Source organism: Somniosus microcephalus, chromosome 6 (genome assembly GCF_052327205.1).
Source record: "Somniosus microcephalus isolate GS21.2 chromosome 6, FLI_Smic_1.0, whole genome shotgun sequence".
Classification (NCBI taxonomy): domain Eukaryota; kingdom Metazoa; phylum Chordata; class Chondrichthyes; order Squaliformes; family Somniosidae; genus Somniosus; species Somniosus microcephalus.
Window position 1 is genome coordinate 209,874,369 of NC_140992.1, and position 20,644 is coordinate 209,895,012.

General features: G+C 46.4%; 1 protein-coding gene across 1 annotated transcript in view; it reads left to right on the forward strand.

Annotated features, from left to right (window-relative positions):
* Window positions 1–20,644, forward strand: part of LOC147116426 (dynein axonemal heavy chain 5-like) — a 345,860-nt gene that overhangs the window by 2,109 nt on the left and 323,107 nt on the right. Inside the window, exons 2-4 of the mRNA XM_085992043.1 lie at window positions 197–331; window positions 4,340–4,424; window positions 15,725–15,885. Coding sequence (XP_085848169.1) covers window positions 197–331; window positions 4,340–4,424; window positions 15,725–15,885 — 381 coding nt within the window. The remainder of the gene's footprint in view (window positions 1–196; window positions 332–4,339; window positions 4,425–15,724; window positions 15,886–20,644) is intronic.

The following is a 20,644-nucleotide window of genomic DNA, read 5'->3' on the forward strand; positions in this document are numbered from 1 at the left end:
GCCCTCTGAAGTTAGTGTTGTAATGTAGAAATCCTATAATTTGGACCAGCACCATCCCTGCTGTGCCTAGGGGGAAAATTTTCCATCACTCGCGCTGCCACATTTACCTTGATGAGAGTGGTTACAAAAGAAATGAAACTGCTCCATATTGTAAGAAAAATCTCTCTACCTTGCATTGTTTTACACTGTATTGCAGCACAAACTAAGAGAAGAACGTGAAGCTAAACGGACGCAGTTAGACAGCAGGCATGAATACGTTTTTAATATTGTGGCCACCTGTGTCCCTCTGGAAAGGTCCGACATTGAAGATGCCATACTGGAAGGGACTCAAGTAAGCAAACCCTTTTTTGTGCATAAATCCTATTTAGATGAATTTAGCAGTTAGATCACAAAATTATGTAACGCGAGGGATTGCAGGATAGATGGTATTTCCAGCATTTTCTGTCTTCTCAGAGGCCTTCCTTTACCATCCGAGGCCTTGCAAGCATCCAGCAGCACTCCCTGCACACTTAAAAAAACTTTTAACATGTATTGCACCAAGCCACTACTTCAATAACATTTTTAAAAATCCAGTCCAAAAGCTTAAATGTAAACTTATCTGAAAGATGTGTGTGTCCCTTTAAGAAGTGCTGACAGCATCTCTGTCAGTCTGCTGAAGGCTCGCTTTTCAGAGCGAGCTTAGGACCCAGCGCTGAACTCAGTGCAGAGGTCGAAGTTGGCAGAGGTGACGTTAAGTCGGCATTGCATGCCGACTGATGTCACCCTCTCTTCATTTACATCTCCAGGGCCAGCTCTGCTATCGGCAGCACTAAGGCCCTCACCAAAATGGCAGCTGCCGAGTCCTGCGCCAGAGAAGGGTGCCAGAGTGGCGGCCACCATTTTCCGCCAGGATACTGGTGCAAATGAGTGGTGGTAAGTAGCCCAGTTTCTAGGTCAATGTATTTTACAGCAAACAAACTTTATTTACTCAGCTAACAGAGTCTGTTTAAACAGCGCACTGCAGCAAACAGTCTACAGAGTCTATTTAAAAAGAGTCTCTGGGAACTACAGCAAATAGAGCATGACCGAAACTGCAGCAACATCTCCCGATAAAAGTAGAGTGATTTCTCCAGCAAAATGCAATGAGTGGAGGATAATTACATACAAATTATGTGCATAAAATCAATCGCATTCACTTAGAACAGTGTGGTCTCCAGGTATGATTGATGGGGGAATTACCCAATCATCTCCCTTCTGGCCAAGAATAGTGGTGTCACTATATGCAGCGTATTTTTATTATGTTTTCTATGCCTATTAGACTGTTAAATATCTTTGGGTTGCAATGTTCACACAAGACAATTAATAATTGTAAAGTTGTTATTGCAGATTTATTAAGATATTAAGGTATCTTTCAGAACTACCCTTTTAGTTGTGAGATATGGATTTAAATGCAGCTCAGACTAATGGATAGAAGACTTGGGCCAGGTAATGTGGTCCTAATGCAGCAGTAAGGTTAAGGTTAGGGTTAGCGTTGCACCTCACAGAATAATGGAATGGCCTTGCCTGCACTCCACCAAGCTGAACTCGCCCAATAATGTGAGTTTAGCTGATTTAAAATATTTGTGCGGTGCTCCTGCTGCCTAGTGCTTGGCAGGAATGTTGGGCATCAGCATCTATGGATGAGGTTCTTGCGCCCCTTTAAATGCTGCCATTTAAAAAAAAATCATGGGGTACAAAGGCCCCTTGGAAAAAGTGGCTGCAGAAGGCCAGGAAAATGAAGGGACATAAGCATTTTCAAGAAGAGGGCCTCTCAGGAGAATTTTCTGAATGATTACTTTCGGCCTCCCCTTCAGTTGCCATTGTTCACGGGCAGTGAGCGTCTGGAGTGCTGCTCAGGTGCATTATGGGGAGGACCCTTCATTCAATTACTTGTGGTTCTAAAGACCCTTGTACACATTAGGTGTGCAGGTTCTTAGTGCACAAAGTGCTTCCAGTCCACACCAGGCACAGATTAGGCCTCAGGCCTCCATGTCAGAGGATACGTGGCCTTGGCATCAGATGCCCCTATTCTCTCATCTGGCTGAAATGAGTCTGGATTAGTCTGACCATAGTTACTAGTGGGCATGAATCCACAATTAAGACTGGTTTAGCTCTAAAACTGTCAGCCTTATTCTGAGGGGCCAAAAGGATGGTTTAGGAAATGGAAATGTTAGACTAGTAATGGGGTGCTCTTCAAAAGGAGGATGTGCCAACTTTCACGAAGTTACCGCGAGAGACGTGATTTCTAAGTAAAATTAAGCCTCACTCATGGTCTTGCAATAGAATTCTCAAATTTCAGGATTTTTTTCTCCTGGCGTGATTTGCAAGAAGCATCCGGTCTGGCGCCCCTCACTCTCTCTGCCACCACAAATGAATGGGAGTGGGTAACTGGGAGTCTCTCTCCTCACCATGTCCCCCACCGCCTCTCACTCCACCGGGGAATTAAAACAAATGAATAAAATTAAGCCGCGGGAGGGAAGGCGCGCAGCTGAACGAAGAGCCGCTTATACTCCACAATCAAACATGGCGTCCATTTCTCCACCCACTTGCACGTCGTTGCCGTCCTGGTACCATAACGCCTCGACTGATGTCTGTGCCGACCAATCAGCGATGGTCGCCCAAAAGGAGGTGGGACCAGCTCCACTGAGCTTTGTTTCAATTCCTTCCCCCGCTCCAACTTTGCAATTTTTAAAGGGGCAATGCAATGCGCGTTATTGTAGCTGCAGGTTGCATAAGATCTTTTTTGTTGCTTTATCTAATAAACCAATAAGGAGACATTGGGGTCTTCCCATCGAACAAAAGTGTCCCCTTTTTTAGAGGGACACAACTAATAAAGAACTACACTAAAAAACAAAAGGAAACTTATAAAACCACTGTCATCGTAACCTTAAACTGAGATGTGGTGATAAGAGGTAGGATTTTTAAAAAGCTTTTTGTAAAGCATTTTCAGATGCAATAATATAGTTTTTGTAAAGATCTCTGACCTGTTAGAAATTAAATAAGCCACTAATGAGGCTCATAAGCCAACTGTTAATCTACATTGGTTTGAAAAAAATAGCAACTCATGATGTATATACCAAATCTCTTGATTTTTAAGAGTTTGTCTCTTGATCTATGAGACGGTGGGGTTGGCATTACTGAAGCTGTATGGTTGACGTGGCATAGAGGGAATTCTACTCTACATTTAACCCAAGTTATACATGACCGAGGAGCATTTGATGGTTACACTGGGTGAAAAAAGCATAAATGTTCCGTTTGTGCATATGTTCTAAAAATACTCTTTGTATGAGAATACTCAACTTAGGAATTTTAATGCTGATGATGTGAAGATGGTGACTGTTATCAGCAACAACTTTCACTATATAGTGCCTTTGACATAGGTAATGTCCCAAGATTCTTTAGAGGGGGGAGAAAAAAATAGATGAAAGGAATGGATGCTTAGCCAATGTGGGAGAGTTAGGAGAGGTGACAGAAAGCTTGGTTATAAAGGTGGGTTTTAAGACATTTTAAAGGTTGAAGTGGTGAGGCAGTGAGGTTTAAAATGTGAGTTCCAGAGAGCGGCTGAGGCAGTGGAAGAAACTGCTGTCAATGTGGGAGCGAAGAGAAGAGGGATGCACAGAAGGCCCGAGCTCTTTGTTCTTGGTACTGGAGGGGAGTGTGAAGAGGTTTGATGAGGCGATTTTTCATGGACAAAAGGCGCTTGGGGGAATGGCAGGGGTGGAAGGCCATGAGTGATTTGATGGGAATTAGGGCGTCAAAGATGAAGCAAGGTAGAATTGAACAGATCAACAGTCTGAGATGGCTTGATGGGTGGCGGGCCATAGGAAAGAGAGTTTGAAAGTGAATTGGTGAGGGAGTGACACTGACAAGACCTTCCTGTTTATTGTAGTATTTTGGTGACTTGGTATAAAGATCCTAATGTAAAAAAAGTTGCTGGTTTATAGTGAATGAAAATAAATTTGTGGATGTCGCAAGTGCATTGGAGCCCTTGTACTGTGGTAGTGAGCGTGTGTGTGGTGGTGGGGCGTGGGGGGGGTGGGTGTGGGCGCGGGGGTGTGTGGGCGGAGCACGCGGGGGTGTGTGGGCGGGGCGCGGGGGGGCAGAGGGTGGGGCGGGGCGCCGCGGGGTTCACTACATTCCAGTTGGTGTTTCTTCACAGAGATAGTAAGAAGCAACTAAGATGCACCCACATGTGACCAGGGGCAGATCATTTGATTCTTAGCTGGGGATGATGCGAGAGATCCAAGAGAGGAGAAGAGCAGAAAATGTGATTAATCACAAAAAAATTCTTGATTCTAAAATAAATATTTTTCTTTTTCAGCTGGAACAAATTGATAATTTTTTCATTGTAGATGGCAGACAAAGCCTCCTGTTCTTCTATCAGGAAGTAGAGCTTCCAGAAGCAGGTTATACTTTACATAATGTGCTATTGCTTGCAGTCTTTAATTCAAACTTATGTTCTACACATTACCAAAATAACTGATCAGTAATAGTATGCATTATAATAAATTGCTGCTTTATTTTAAAAGCAGATCAAACATTATTCCCAGTTCATAGTTTCTTATTATTAATATTGAGAAGAAATACATAGAAGTTACAATACGGAAACAGGCCTTGCGACCCAACCAGTCCGTTTCGGTATTTACCCTCCATGTGAGCATATAGTCCCAATCACATTTACCCAACCTGTTCCCATATCCCTTTATCCTCTTTGCCTTCATCTATCTGTGCAACTTCATCTTGAATCATTTATCCTGGAAGTGAATTCCAAAGCCTCACAGCACTCTATGTAAAGTTGTTTCTCTTGCTGTCTGTTCTAAATCTCTTACATTTAATCTGATTTAATTTATGGCCCCTCATTCTAGACCCCTCAACTACTCAAAACAAGCTGCTTCTATCTACCTTGTTTCATGCTTTCATAATTTTAAATATTTATATGATATTGCCCCATAACCTACATTATTCAAATGACAATAGCTTCAATTTTTCAAGTCCTTCCTCGTAATTGTCTTTCCTCATACCAGGCGGCATCTTAGTGAACCTGTGTTGTACCCTCTCCATTACCTCAGCATCCTTCCTGCAGTGTGCAGCCCAATACTGCACACAGAATAATCTATCTATCATATCCCATAGGGGGAATATGGACATGCCCATAATCTATATAAGCAGATGGTAGTGGGCCTTCTCCTTGAACTGCTGCAGTCTGTGTCTCAGTCTTTGTAGAGGTTTGATACAACTGAGTGACTTGCTAGGCCAGTTCAAACGGCAATTAAGAGTCATCTACATTGGTGTGGGACTGGAGTCACATGTAGGCCAGCCTTGGTATGTAAGGGGTTTTCCTTGAGAGATTTCCCTGAGGTTTCTCTCTCTAGAGGCCTCTCTCTCTTGCACAGTAGAACCTTGAGTGGTTCGACCTACTCGCCCCTTAGATGCTATACTCTGGACTTAGGTGCAGGACCTACAATGTAGAGAAAACTCTTGTAGACCAAGTTTGATGAAACAAAATGAAATTTTATTGCATAAGGAAAAATATCAAATCAAATGCAAGCAGATAAGGGAGTACATGGGAGGGAAAAAAAAACACACAAACAAATCATAACGACACAGTACTAACTAAAGCAAATACAGGCATCTTATACTCTACAAAGATCATCATGAAATAGGGAAACACACGGAACATCGAGGGACAACAACTCATGTTAATTGTACCCTTAAAATCCACCCCCTTATTAAACCTATCTAGATCTGATTGTGAAGGGCCAGAAACATGCTCACCAATCCCACTAGGAAGTGCACGGTGTTGTGTCTGTGTATAATAAGACACAGACTGCAGGAGAAACGGTACAACAGGTGTTTACTCAACGTGGCTCATAGTGGAACTGACTGTACAGATTACTACTCAGTGCTATATACAGGTGTGGTCACTGCCGGTACTACAGTACACATGAGCTGTAAAAAGTAGTTCCCCCCTTAAAGGTATATACATTACAATTCCTCCCCTTTTAGATTAACAGTACCATAACACTCATTTAACAATTAAATATCAAACTAATTACAATTAACACTTTTAACATGCAACATTAGCTGAAAATAGTCTATTTATATATTCAGTCTTTGGGGAGGCTTCCTGATCCTTTCTGGATAGCGCCTTTCCCGAGTGTCTTGCTCTTGGTGCGAAGGCAATTCTGGCCCCCTGTCGTCGGTTGGTTCATCAGCTTCCGATGCTACTGTTTCTGGGGTAGATGCGACCTGTACGTCGGGTTCATCACCAGGTACGTATGGGCGAGGCATGGGGTTGACTTGTTCCTGTGACTCTAGGATCTGGTCAGCATGGCGTCTCACGATGCTCTCCCCAATGTCCACTGTGTACATTAGTGGGCCCTGCCGTGTGCATATCGTTCCTGGCTGCCATTTTTCTGTTCGGTAGTCGCGGGCCAAGACTGGTTGCCCTACATTGAAGCTCCTTGTTGGCTTCTCATGGATGTGCTGGAATTGCTTACTCTCAACATCTCTTCGTACGTTTGGTCTGAGCAAATCCAGGCGAGATCTTAACCTTCGGTTAAAGAACATCATGGCTGGGGCCTGGTTGGTGACTGCATGTGTCGCATTCCGGTAGGCGAACAGGAAATTGTCCACCTTGTGCTGCAGCGGAATGTTGTCATTGTACATAGCCTTTATTGCCTTCTTAAAGGTTTGTACGAACCTCTCAGCCAATCCATTTGTGGCTGGATGATACGGGGCGGATGTGTAATGCCTTACCCCATTCTTTTTCAAGAACCTCCGGAACTCTTCGGACACAAACTGTGGTCCGTTGTCGGAGCAAATCTGTTCTGGCAAGCCATTCCTGGCAAAAATGGTCCGTAGGACTGCAATAGTTTTCTCTGTGGTGGTGCAGGACATTTTGATGACCTCAGGCCATTTCGAGTGCGCATCCATGGCTCTTAAAAACATTGAGTCCATGAATGGACCAGCAAAATCAATATGCACCCGTTGCCATGGAGATGAGGGCCGCTCCCATGGGTGTAGAGGGGCCTGTGGTGGTGCATTTTGGACTTTCTGGCATCCTGAGCAGCTCTTGGTCAGGTCCTCGATTTGTTTATCGATTCCCGGCCACCACACATAAGCCCTGGCTAGGCTTTTCATTTTTACCCCTCCCAGATGACCCTCATGAAGCTCATTGAGCACTCTATCCCTTAACTTGGGTGGAATTACCACTCGGGATCCACACATCAAGGTCCCCCGGCACACTGACAGCTGTTCTCTCCTTGTCGAGAATGCTGGCAACAGTGAGTCGCCATGTGCTGGCCATCCCTTCACCGTCAAATCATATACCCGAGACAGTGTCGGGTCATTTCGGGTTTCCTTTTTGATACAAGTGTTAGCTACCGGTAGGTATTCAACTATAGTCGAATGGAATATTTCGACAGGATCCACTGCTGGTGCTTCCTCTGCAGTAGGCAGTGGCAGGCGTGATAGCCCATCAGCATTTCCATGCTGTTTCGTGCCCTTATATTCAATCTCATAGTGGTGCGCCCCTAGAAAAAGTGACCATCTTTGTAGTCGTTGCGCAGTCATCACCGGAACGCCCTTCTTCGGATTAAAAATGGAGACAAGAGGCTGGTGATCAGTCAGCAAGGTGAATTTCTGCCCGTGCAGATAGTGATTGAACTTTTTCACTCCCCACACTAGGCTGAGGGCCTCCCTGTCAATCTGGGCGTAGTTACGCTCGGCTGAGGTTAGTGATCGTGACGCAAAGGCTATTGGCCTCTCTGAGCCGTCCGAGAATTTGTGCGACAGCACCGCTCCAATGCCATAAGGTGACGCATCACATGCCAACCGAATTGGTAATGCTGGGTCGTAATGGGCCAATACCTCTTTCGACGTGATTAGTGTTTTGCTCTTCTGGAAAGCACGTCTACATTCGTCACTCCACTTCCATGGCACCCCAGTTTGCAGTAGGGTGTTCAGTGGGTGTAGTATTGTAGACAAATTTGGCAAGAACTTATGGTAGCAGTTTACCAGCCTGAGGAACGACCTCAGTTGTGACACATTTTCCGGTGCTGGAGCCTTGACTACTGCCTCAATCTTCTCTGGGGACTTATGTAACCCCTCTTTATCGATAACGTGGCCACAATACGAGATCTGTTTTCTAGAAAACTCGCATTTGGGGCGGTTAGCTCGGAGCCCATATTCCTGCAATCTAGTGAGCACCTGCTCCAGGTTGGCAAGGTGATCACTGTCATTTTCGCCCGTGACCAGGATGTCGTCCAAATAACACTGGGTCCCTGGGATCCCTTGCAGGACTTGTTCCATTGCCCTCTGCCAAATAGCCGGAGCTGATGCTACCCCGAATACCAGCCGGTTGTATTGGTAGAGACCTTTATGGGTGTTGATTGTGAGGTATTTTTTTGATGCTTCTTCTACCTCCATTTGCAGATATGCCTGGGCCAGATCAATCTTAGTGAAGCGTTTCCCTCCAGATAGCGAGGCGAAAATATCTTCAATCCGTGGAAGTGGATATTGTACGGTGTGAAGGACCGGGTTCACTGTAACCTTAAAGTCCCCACAGATGCGAACCTTCCTTGGTTCCCCAGGCGTGCTGCTCAACGACTTTTTCATTGCAGGGACGATGGGTGTAGTCCACTCGCTCCAGTCTACCTTGGACAGTACACCTGAATGTTCCAGACTCTCCAGCTCTGCTTCGACAGCTGGGCGGATCACATAAGGTACTGGTCTGGCCTTAAAAAACGTTGGACTTGCGTTTTCTTCAATTTTAATCGTCGCTGTCATGCCTTTTAGTGTTCCGAGTCCTTGCTGGAACACTTCTTTCGCGTCAGTTAGGATCTTTGACAGTCGCCCAGGTGTGACGTCGTCATCCTTTTTGTCAGCCACAGTCAGTGCCTGTATGGAATGCCAATGCAGTTGTATTTTCCGGATCCATTCACGTCCCAGTAATGGTGGTCCTCCATCTTGCAATACATACAGGTCTAGTTTTGGTGTTTCCTTACCGTTATATATAACGGTTGTGATAAAAATGATAACTTCCGGGAAGTTATGTCATCACTTCCTGTGAACTATGAACTATGAACTATGAACTGTGTACATACCTCACTTCCTGTCATATGTCACTTCCTGTTGGACTGGTATAAATACTGGTCTGTTCAGTATTGTAAGAGGCTTCTACCAGAGGCATGGTAAAGACCTCTCTTGTGTATATAGTGTGTTTATAAGTTACTTAAAGCTTACTTTAAAGTTACTTGATGGTAAGTCTCCTTTTTCTTACATCAACGGTCACCCTTATTTTTCCTTTGGGGTAGACTTTTTGCCCCGTGTACGTCTTCAAAATAATTTTTGTGTCTCTCAAGGGTATGTGTGAGAATAGCCGCTCGTAGTCCCATCGGTTTATGACTGTTAGGGCTGATCCTGTGTCCAATTCCATCTTTACCTGGACTCCTGCTATCTTGAGAGTGACCCAAATGGTTCGGTGATCCTCCGTTGTGATCACATTATGTAGTTTCAGACAACTCAGTTCCCTGATTTCGGAGTCGTTATCACTCTTTTGTTCGTCTGAACTATTCTCCGTCATCTTATGTACCTTCTTATACTTTCCTTTGGTAGGTTTCTTATTGCTGGTTTTCTTTCCCGACCTGCAGACTCGTGCTATGTGTCCTACTTTTCCACACTGTCTGCGCACTTTGTCTTTGAACCAGCAATCATTCTGGTCGTGTGTTGTTCTGCCGCAGCGATAGCACTTCTCTGTTCCATATGACATTTCGTTTGTGCCATATTCTTGCGGTCTCTGTTGTATCTCTGCAGCGCCCCGTGCTGCTGCTTCATATGATACCGCAATGCTGAAAGCCTTTTTCAGCGTAAGGTCCTTTTCAGATAAAAGCCGTTTCTGGGTTCCTTCACTTTGAAGCCCACACACAAACTTGTCCCTTAAGGTATCTGCCAGTCCCGCTCCAAACTGGCAGTGTTTCGATAGTTTGCGCAGTTCTGTTAAATAATCAGCATTGCTTTCCTCCTTATGCTATCAGCAGCGGTGTGGGGTTTAAATGTCCCTGTAGCATCGTTACTATGTCTTCAAAACTCTTTTCCATTGGCTTCGTTGGGGTTACTAGATTTCGTAATAAACCATACGTCTTTGCACCCATTAAATTTAACAATACCGACGCTTTCTTGTCATCTGACACCTCATTTGCCTTGCAGTACACCTCTATTCGTTCGACATATGTAGTCCAATCTTCGACTTCATTGTCAAATGCGGTGATACTGCCACTCTTCGGCATTTTGGGTGTGGTTTAAAATGGCGTCTCCCAATGGCTTAAAATGGCGTCTCCCGCGCTTTCCTTCCTCCCCCGCTGCTGCCAACGCTGCTCCCGGCGGTCCTCGTGGCAATGGCGGCGCCTCGCGGGTTTCTGCGCGTCTCTCTCTCTCTCTCTTCGACGCTGCTCCGCCCCTGAACACCGGCTGCGCCCTGTGCGCTCTGCCCTCTCTCCCTCTCCCCCGTCGACGCTGCTCGGCCCTTTGCTGTGCCGCTCGGTCGGGCTCTAGCCCGCCGCTGTCTGGGAAGGGTCTGCACACTACCTGTTGCCAGCCTGTTTCGCTGGGCCACCTCGACTGGAAAGCCAAGCCTGGCTCTCGACAGCCTCCCCCGCAATTCTCGAGTCTCTGCTGGATGACTGGGCGGTTGCCCGTGGTCGACGCCCGAGTCTCTGGCCTTGACCTCCAATCCACTGATCTCCAGGAACGAATCCCCGGGAGGTGATGCAGAGTTGCAGGTAGGTTCGAACTTGCCTTGTCGCCAGTGTTGTGTCTGTGTATAATAAGACACAGACTGCAGGAGAAATGGTACAACAGGTGTTTACTCAACGTGGCTCACAGTGGAACTGACTGTACAGATTACTACTCAGTGCTTTATACAAGTGTGGTCACTGCCGGTACTACAGTATACATGAGCTGTAAAAAGTAGTTCCCCCCTTAAAGGTATATATATTACACACGGTTTTGAAATCGAGTCTGTGTTTGGTCCTTTCAGGCGTTTCGTCTCCACGTGGATCGTGAAGCCCCTGCGAGCTGCGCCAGACCTCTCTCCTGAGGTGGGGGTCGGGGGCGGCTGGACACTGGTGGGCCTGGATGTCGGCGGGGTCGAGGATCGTCGGCTCGACCCTGGTTAGAGGAGCCTTGGGCTGGCTCCCATCACTTCTTCAGTTTCCTTTTCTCTCTTCTCCCGAGCCGGGGTGGCTGGAAGGTTTCTTCTCTTGGGACCTTTATTTTTTGTCTCTTCTCCCAAGTTGGGTCGGTGGCCTCTCGTTCTGGCAACGGCCCGGGGATGGTCGATGATCTCCCGATGTGTTTCCCCAGGGCGGGATGCCGGCTTCGAGACGGCCTTCTCGATGTTGGCTTTCTTCTTCCTCCTGCGAGTGCCTGCTTCTTCTTCTGAGTGTGTCTTCTGTCTGAGCTCAAGCTGCAAGCTTGCCCACTCTAGCTTGCCCCAACTGCCGAAAAGTCTTCCAGATATACTTTTCTTCCAGAAGCTTCCATCTCCCGCCCAAAATCAGGGTAGTCTTTGTTTTAATTTTGGCGGGCTGGGAGCACAGCGGGGTAGTTATCAAATTTTAAAATGTCTTAAACAGCTGGTAAAGGCCCATCTCTGGTCTGGAATTACCTTCGTTGTTTTTAATGTCCTGCTGATCTCGTTATCTAGTCCTGGGTGCTGTTCTCATGAATATGAAATTGTCCCCTTTTGTCTGGGTCAAAATTTTGATGGCCTCTGTCTCCAGGCCGATCTTGACTGGATCTGCATCTAATCCATATGCATACGTGTGGGTCTGGTTTCGTTCTCTCAGAAACGGCTTCCAGAACTTGCTGTAGGTTGAATCCACAAAGCTGTCTGAGGTTGCGCAGGAACCATTTTAAAGTGTCCCAATAAGCTGGTCACATGGTATGGTGGCCATTTTGTATGCCCCTTTTTCTGGGCTTCTTTTAAAACAGTCTTTAAAATCATGGGCCTAGAAATTCAGTTGTTTGCGCCAGCCGCTAGCGCCTTAGGAGGAGGAGATGTTGGGCGCTAGGCGGCTAGCGGCCGGGCGCAGCGCGATCTGCGCCTCTCCCCAACTTCAGTAAAGATTTAGCGGCGACGCAAAGCCTTTGCGCGCGCTCAGCTGCACGCGCAGATCCTGACGTCATTTCATCGTGCAACGCCCTTTGTTCGCCCCAACCTGGAAATTCAGTGGCGCCGCCCTATTGTGCGCCTGGCGCCGCTAGCGACTGGTAGAGGGGAACGGTTCTCAGTCGATGCGGGGCGTGGGGGCGCAAATTAAAGGGCACTCCTCCTGCAGTAGAAAAGGCAGCCTTTTTGCAACACTCCTTCTTTGTGAGAGACGGATCTTTGCAGAGAGACAAAGGTAGAGAGCTTTCTGGTTTGGCTCAACACTTGCACAGGTACTTGTGGCTTCAGGCCACAGCTTTGCACTTGCCTTTAACTTCAGAGCCATAGCATTGATTGGAAACATATAATGGGGGCTGCAATGGGTGCAAACGTTGGCCTTCTCCATAGTCCTGGGCGTTGTACAGATGAAGCAGCAGTGGTCGGGCCTTGCTTCAGGGCTGCAGTGTGCAGGGCGTGGCAGGCAAACAAATCCACCCTCCCCCTTTAAGAGCTCACCGGCGCCAGAGTGTCTGCCATCAATCAGCAACTCGCCGCACCTGCGCTGCGCCCGCCCTCGGGGGTATCGCCCCAGGCCGCCGGCTTAGCGCCTAATGATAGTCGTGCATCGCCTGTTTTAGCGCAGCAGCAACCTCTTGGGGCGATGCGACTGAATATCGGCGAAGGTGGCGCGAACATGCGCCGAGCGCAAACTTTAGCGGCCGCCCGACTGTAGCGCCCCAAACGTGGCTATACTGAATTTCTAGGCCATGGCCTCTTCTGCCATTTGACCCTTATTAATACAAAGTCCAATTTTGCGAATCCTACAGGTAAGGCTTCAGCAGAAGCCCTCAGAACTTTCCATTTTTCTGTAGGTTTCCTTCCCTAAAGGACATTATTGAACCAGTTGGGCATTTACGACAATCTGCCAGCTTCAAGGTCATTTTTTACTGATGCCACTTTTTAATTTCTAGAGTTTTAAAAAACGGAATTAAAATTCTTTAACTGCCATAGCTTGAACTGACACTCTGGATTATTAGTCCTGGCCTCTGGTTACTAGCCCAATAACATTACCACCATAAGAACATAAGAAATAGGAGCAGGAGTAGGCCATTTGGCCCTTTGAGCCTGCTCCGCCATTCAGTAAGTTCATGGCTGATCTTCTACCTCAACTCCACTTTCCTGCATTCTCCCCTTATCCCTTGATTCCCTTAATATTCAAAAATCTATCGCTCTCTGTCTTGAATATACTCATGACTGAGCCTCCACAGTCCTCTGGGGTAGAGAATTCCAAAGATTCACCACCCTCTGAGTGAAGAAATTTCTCCTCATCTCAGTCCTAAATGGCCGACCACTTATTCTGAGACTGTGACCCTTGGTTCTAGATACCCCAGCCAGGGACAACATCCTTCCTGCATCTACCCTGTCAAGCCCTGTAAGAATTTTGTATGTTTCAATCAGATCACCTCTCATTCTTCTAAACTCTAGAGAATATAGGCCCAGTCTACTCAATCTGTCCTCATAGGACAATCCCCCCATCCCAGCAACCAGTCTGGTGAACCTTCGTTGCACTCCCTCTATGGCAAGTATATCCTTCCTTAGGTAAGGAGACCAAAACTGTACACATTACTCCAGGTGTGGTCTCACCAAAGCCCTATATAATTGCAGTAAGACGTCTTTACTCTTATACTCAAATCCTCTTGTAATAAAGGCCAACTTACCATTTGCTTTCCTAATTGCTTGCTGTACCTGCATGTTAACTTTCAGTGATTTGTGTACAAGGACATCCAGGTCCCTCTGAACACCAACATTTCCCAGTCTCTCACCAGTTAAAAAATACTCTGCTTTTCTATTTTTCCTACCAAAGTGGATAACTTCAAATTTCTCCACATTGTATTCCATTTGCCATGTTCTTGACCATTCACTTAGCCTGTCTATATCCCCTTGAAGCACCAGAAGGGAACTTGTGGGTGGTGGAAGTGAATGCTTGTTTTTCACTTATTGAAGATGGACAGCTTTGCCTTAGTAACTAATGACAACAGCTGAGTCTCTTACTATCCTTCTCACTGTTTACTACATTTCTGACTTTCATGTCATCTGCAAACTTTGAAATTATGCCCTGTATATCCAAGTTGTGGTCATTAATATATATCAAAAGGAGCAGTGGGCCTAATACCAACCCCTGGGGACACCACTGTATACTTCCCTCCTTTATGAAAAACAACCGCTCACCATTACTCTCTGCTTTCTGTCCCATAGCCAATTACGTATCCATGCAGCCACTGCCTTTTTAATCCCATGGGCTTCAATTTTGCTAAAAAGTCTATTATGTGGTACTTTATCAAACGTCTTTTGAAAGTTCATATACACAACATCAACTGCACTACCCTCTTCAACCCTCTCCGTTACCTCATCAAATAACTCAATCAAGTTAGTCAAACACCATTTGCCTTTAACAAACCTGTGCTGACTTTCATGAACTCATATTTTTCCAAGTGCCAATTAATTTTGTCCCAGATTATTGTCTCTGAAAATTTCCCCACCACTGACATTAGGCTAACTGACCTGTGGTTGCTGGGTTTATCCTCCCCTCTTTTTTGAGCCGGGTTATAATATTTGCAATCCTCCAGTGCTCTGGCACCACTCCCATATCTACGGAGGATTGGAAGATTGTGGCCAGAGCCTCCGTAATTTCCACCCTTACTTCCCTCAGCAACCTGGGATGCATCCCATCCGGACAGGGTGACGTTTCTGCTTTGAGGATTGCCAACCTTTTAAGTACCTCTATCTATTTTTATTCTATCTAACATCGCTGCTACCTCCTCCTTTACTGTGACATTGGCAGCATCCTCTTCTTAAGTGAAGAGAGATGTAAAGTACTCATTTAGTATTTCAGCCATGCCCTCTGCCTCCCCAAAAAGATCTCCTTTTATGGTCCCTAATTGGCCCCACCCTTTCTTTGACTACCTTTTTACTATTTATATGTTTATCTTTTATGTTACCTGGTAATCTATTCTCACACACTCTCATTGCCCCTCTTATTTCCTTATTCAGTTCTCCTCTGTACTTTTAGTATTCAGCTCTGATTCTCTACTGAACTATGAACCTAACATTTATCAAAAGCCTCCTTGCAGACATTTTCCAACTGTACAGCAGCCAAAATCAGAAGAATTACTCTACATTCCTTTTACACAGCTCCTAATGGCCAGTTAAAGTTACAGTGGTAGAGGCCTGGGAACTGGTGAATATTGCATGTTATAGTGAGAAAGCTAAAGAGATGGAGGAAAATAACCTTTGAGGGGTGGGAAGAACTAAACAAAACCTACTGGCTTCTGAATGATTAACTGATCCTTAAGTCAAATTATTGGTGTATCGAAGATCATTTGCAATTGCATTAAACTTTGTCTATGTTGAATGATTGCTATGTGTAACACAATATCTGTATAATATGGTCAAATAACAATGAAGTACTGGGCCTCTGTTATGAATAGCAAACTAATTTTAGGGAAGGTTTGTGGCACATAGTGTTTTCAACCATTATTTCCTTTTATGATCTAGTTGCTCTTGGGCCAAGTGGATTCATGCCAGAATCTTCGAGTGGTGGTAAAATGCTAAAGCTGTTTCTTACTGATGGGAAGCAAGCTGCTTTGACTGGAATTTGTATTGCCTTGCTTCGAGGTAACGCCCGCAGAGCCATCACGTACGAAAACATATACAGGGTAAATTTTTAAAAATTCCTTCTCGGGATGTGGTTGTTTCAGGATTTTGACCCAGCGATGGTGATATATCTTCAAGTCAGGATGGTGTGTGACTTGGAGGTGATGGCGTTCCCATGCACATGCTCCCTTGTCCTTTTATGTGGTGGAAGCTGCGGGTTTGGAAGGTGCTGCTGAAGAAGCCTTGGGAGGTTGCTACAGCGTATTCTGTAAATAGTACACTGCAGCTATGGTGCGCCAGTGGTGGAGTGGGTGGATGTTTAGGCTAATGGATGAAGTGCCGATCAAGAGGATTGCTTTGGCTTGGAAGGTGTCGAGCTTCATGAGTGTTGTTGGAGCTGCACTCATTCAGACCAGTGGAGAGTGTTCCAATGCACTCCTGATTTGTGCCTTGTAAGTAGTGGAGAGGCTTTGGGGAGTCAGGAGGTGAGCCACATGCTGCAGAATACCCAGCCTCTGACTTGCTCTGGTAACCACGGCATTTCTGTGGCTGGTCCAGTTGAATTTTTGGTCAATGGTGACCTTCAGGATATTGATGGTGGGGGACTTGGTAATGCCATTGAATGTCAAGAGGAGATAGTTAGGCTCTTTCTTGTTGGAGATGGTCATTGTCTGGCACTTGTTTGGCCCAAATGTCACTTGCCACCTATCAACTCAAGACAGATGTTGCCCAGGTCTTGCTGCATGTGGACACAGATTGCTTCATTATCTGAACACTGCAGTCAACAGTGAACAGCCCCACTTCTGACCTTATGATGGAGGGAAGGTTATTGATGAAGCAGCTGAAGATGGTTGGGCCTAGGACACTGCTCTGAGGAACCCCTGTAGCCATGTCCTGGGGCTGAGATGATTGGCCTCCAACAACCACAACCATCTTCCTTTGTGCCAGGTATGACTCCAACCACTGGAGAGTTTCTCCCCTGATCCCATTGAGTTCAGTTTTACTGGGGTGCCTTGGGGCCACACACAGCCGAACGCTGCCTTGATGTCCGCCCCACCTCTTAAAAATAAAAATCTAGTTGTACTACATATATACAATGACTAATTAATTCTTCAGAGTTCTGTTTGAAGCCGACTTGTGGAAACTCATGAATTAAAGTGGCGCCTCGTGAAAAGTCTAAACGCGCTATCTGCTGGGAGGCCAGTATATTGCTGAAATAAAATTTAATGAGAGTCAGGGAGTGCTGGAGGTGGGAATCCCACTGGACCAATCATTGTGCATTAATTTGGATTTTAGTGACACTCTGAAAATGAGTGTAGGTAATTAAAAAAAAACCTTAAGAAAGATAAGTACATAAGAGAATGCTCTCAAATATAATTTTTGTGATTCTTCCCTGGAGTATTGCTATATAGAGGTGAAATTGCTACCAGTACTATTTGTAGCAAACACATTCGCTCACTCATATAAAATTCCTCTCTCTGTATTTTAATGCATTCATTTATTTTAAATGGGCTAAAGAATACATTTAAATATTGCACAGAGGATTTTTGTTCAAATGTGCCAATGACCCGGAAATTCCTCAGAGCTGCTCCCACACTGCCGTTGTTTCTTCGCCGGAAGTGTGGTGGAAACTCTATCTGCTCGCGTAAACGAGGTTTCTCCTGCACTTCTGGCGAAGTAACGCCAGCGGAGCGGGAGCAGCTCTGAGGAATTTCCTGGTAGGTGCTGTTCCGATTCATACCGCTGAGAGTAGTTTTAACTCTGGTGTTACCTGTAGGGGGTGGCGCGTGGGCCCAGTCAGTTATGCCTCTTGTAGTGTATGTAACTGTTCTACCTTTAAGAGAATTATTGTATGTAACCGTCCACCTTTAAGAGAACTATTTTAGGTGTGGCACGACTTTATCCTGGCTGCTGTATACTGTAATACCGATGGTGACCACACCGGTATACAAGTGCTGTGGCAGAATTTATTGGGCAGATTCGCCCTGACCTTCGAATAGTAAAGTCCTGTTTAAGTTACTCTTGTAGTCTGTGTATTACTTCGCTATACAACCCACAGACTTTACAGTGGCGACGAGTTCGATCTTACCCTGCGGCAACAATACTTCTGAAGAAGTAAACGAGCGTCGAAAAGAGGCACCCGCCCTCGTCGTTTTGCTGAGAGAAAACTCGAGTCTGCAGACCAAGAAAGGAGGAAGATTCAAACACGAAGTCTTCCATCAGCAACAGGCACGGATTGTCCCTTCTGCCACGGTGGTGAGTGAGCCGATCAACACGAGAAGCAAGTCGGCCACGGTGACTGTGAGTAAAGGGAAAATAGAAACAAATAAACGGAGGATAAGGGCGGTGCACTCAACCACGGTCGAGGGGGAAAGGAGCCGGACAGAAGTCGGGCCCAGAGGCGCTGAGACTGGGGCAGCGTGGAGCAGAAGCCGCGGTACAAGTTGGCTGGGGAGCGTCGTGAGACGACTAGACCGCGACGGCGAAAAAGGCCGGACAAATACCGCGACCACGAGGCGCTGCAACCGGATCGTAAGGCGCGGGAAGAGATAAAAATAAATAAACCGCGGAGAACGCAGCCGCAGCCGGGGAGGAAGCACCGGACTGCGAGAGGCTGGGAGGAGCGATTGGGTGAAAAAGGTCGGACAGTGACCGAGGCCACGAAGTGCTGCGACCGGGATCGTAAGGCGCGGGAAGAGATAAAATAAATAAATCACGGAGAACTCAGCCGCAGCCGGGGAGGGAAGCACCGGACTGCGAGAGGGCTGGGAGGCGCGATTGAGAGCCGCGCGAGCGGGAGAGACAGAGCCCGAGCGAGAGCCGCGCAAACGGGAGAGACAGAGCCCGAGAGAGAGCGAGCGAGAGAGACAGAGCCCGAGGAAGACTGAGCGAGATCCAGCCCAGCGGCTGAAACTGTTCGCCGTCAACGGGTTGTACCCAGCACCGGAGAGACAGAGCCCGAGCAAGGGAGACTGAGCGAGATCCAGCCAGCGGCTGAGACTGTTCGCCGTCAACGGGTTGTGCCCAGAGCCGGTTGCCCAGCCGAGAGAAGGGAACGCGCTGAAGCCGAAGCGCAGGCTGCGAACCCCGAAAGCCAGCGGCCGTTGCCCGAGGGAAAAGCTTACCCCTCCTGCCAGGGGAAGAAAAGCGGGAACCGCCATTTTGAAAGGGGCGGGGAAAGAAGATAAGCGCGGGGAAACCGCCATCTTGGATAAAAAATTAAAAAAAAGTTAAAGAAATATTTCGTTGTTGTTTATCAGGGAGGTGAAGATGCCTAAGCGTGGTAACATCAACGATTTCGATTCCGAGGTAGAAGATTGGGCCACGTATGTAGAACGCATTGAGATATATTGTGAGACCAATAAAATAGAGGATGATGATAAAGCTATAACCTTGCTAAACTCGATGGGGGCGAAGACATACGGGCTATTGAAGCATCTTCTAGCACCAGTTAAACCGGCGGATCAAACCTTCGATAATATTGTTGCTGTTCTGAAGGATCACTTGAACCCCACGCCGCTGATGTTGGCGGAACGATTCAAATTTTATGTGAGAACGCAACGGAAAGAGGAAAGCAACGCGGAATACTTGGTCGAACTGCGTAGGCTAGCGAAATACTGCCAGTTTGGAGGAAATCTGACAGAGGCATTGCGAGACAAGTTCGTGTGCGGGTTGTCGAAGGAAGGAACGCAAAAGCGACTGCTCGAAGAGAACGACCTTACACTGGATAGGGCTGTCCTTATTGCAGCATCACACGAAGCCGCAGCGAAAGGAACTGCAGAAATGCAGCTGAAGGCAGCGGTCCTCAGTGTGGATCAAATTACTTCGGGTGCAACGAAATGTTATCGTTGTGGGAAGACAACACACGACCAGAACCAATGCTGGTTTAAAAACCAGGACTGTAGGAAATGTGGCAAACTGGGTCACATAGCCAAAGTATGCCGGTCAGGGAAGAAGACCAACAACCAAAAAAAAAAGCTATCACAGGAAAAGTACAACAAAGTACACAAGGTGGTTGAGAAGAGTTCAGATGAACAGAATTCGGATTCAGACCCAAGCGGCCAGGAACTGGGTAGTCTGAGAATTCATAATGTGAGTAAGGAAGCTGACCTACAAACTATCTGGGTCATGCTAAAAATAGCCGGAGTCCAAGTGAGAATGGAATTGGACACTGGATCAGCCCTATCAGTCATAAATCGAAGGGATTACAACCGGCTATTCTCACATATACCCTTGAGAGATACCAAGTTCGTATTGCAGACATACACGGGGCATAAAGTATACCCCATGGGAAAGATAAGAGTCAAGGTGAGAGACAGGGGCAAAGAACACCCCGGAATGGACTTATACGTACTACCTGAGGGAGGACCACCACTTCTAGGACGGGAGTGGATCAAGAAAATAGACATGGAATGGCACTACCTCAAAGCAATAACGAGTGAGGACTCGGGGCAGACAATCAGCTCAGACTCTGAAACGGATGACGATAAGACCAGCCCAAGCATGAAAGACAAGTCTAAAATGAACTTGCTGACTAAGGTTGGTAGAACGAATGTGGGCATAAAGGCTTATGCTCCAGAGGAGAACAAAGCTTCAGAACAGAATTCCTCTGAACAACAACAACATAGCTTGACAGAGAATTCTGAGTCTGTTCAAGTTACAGACATATATATTACTGAGGAACATCGAGCTCGAACGCAGACTTATTTCAGATTACGACAGCAATTAGAACAATTGAATTGCCGTCTCGAGCAAGAGATGAAAGCAATGAAAAAGTCCTATGATACCGAATGGGAGAATCTGGAAAGACAACAGAAGCAG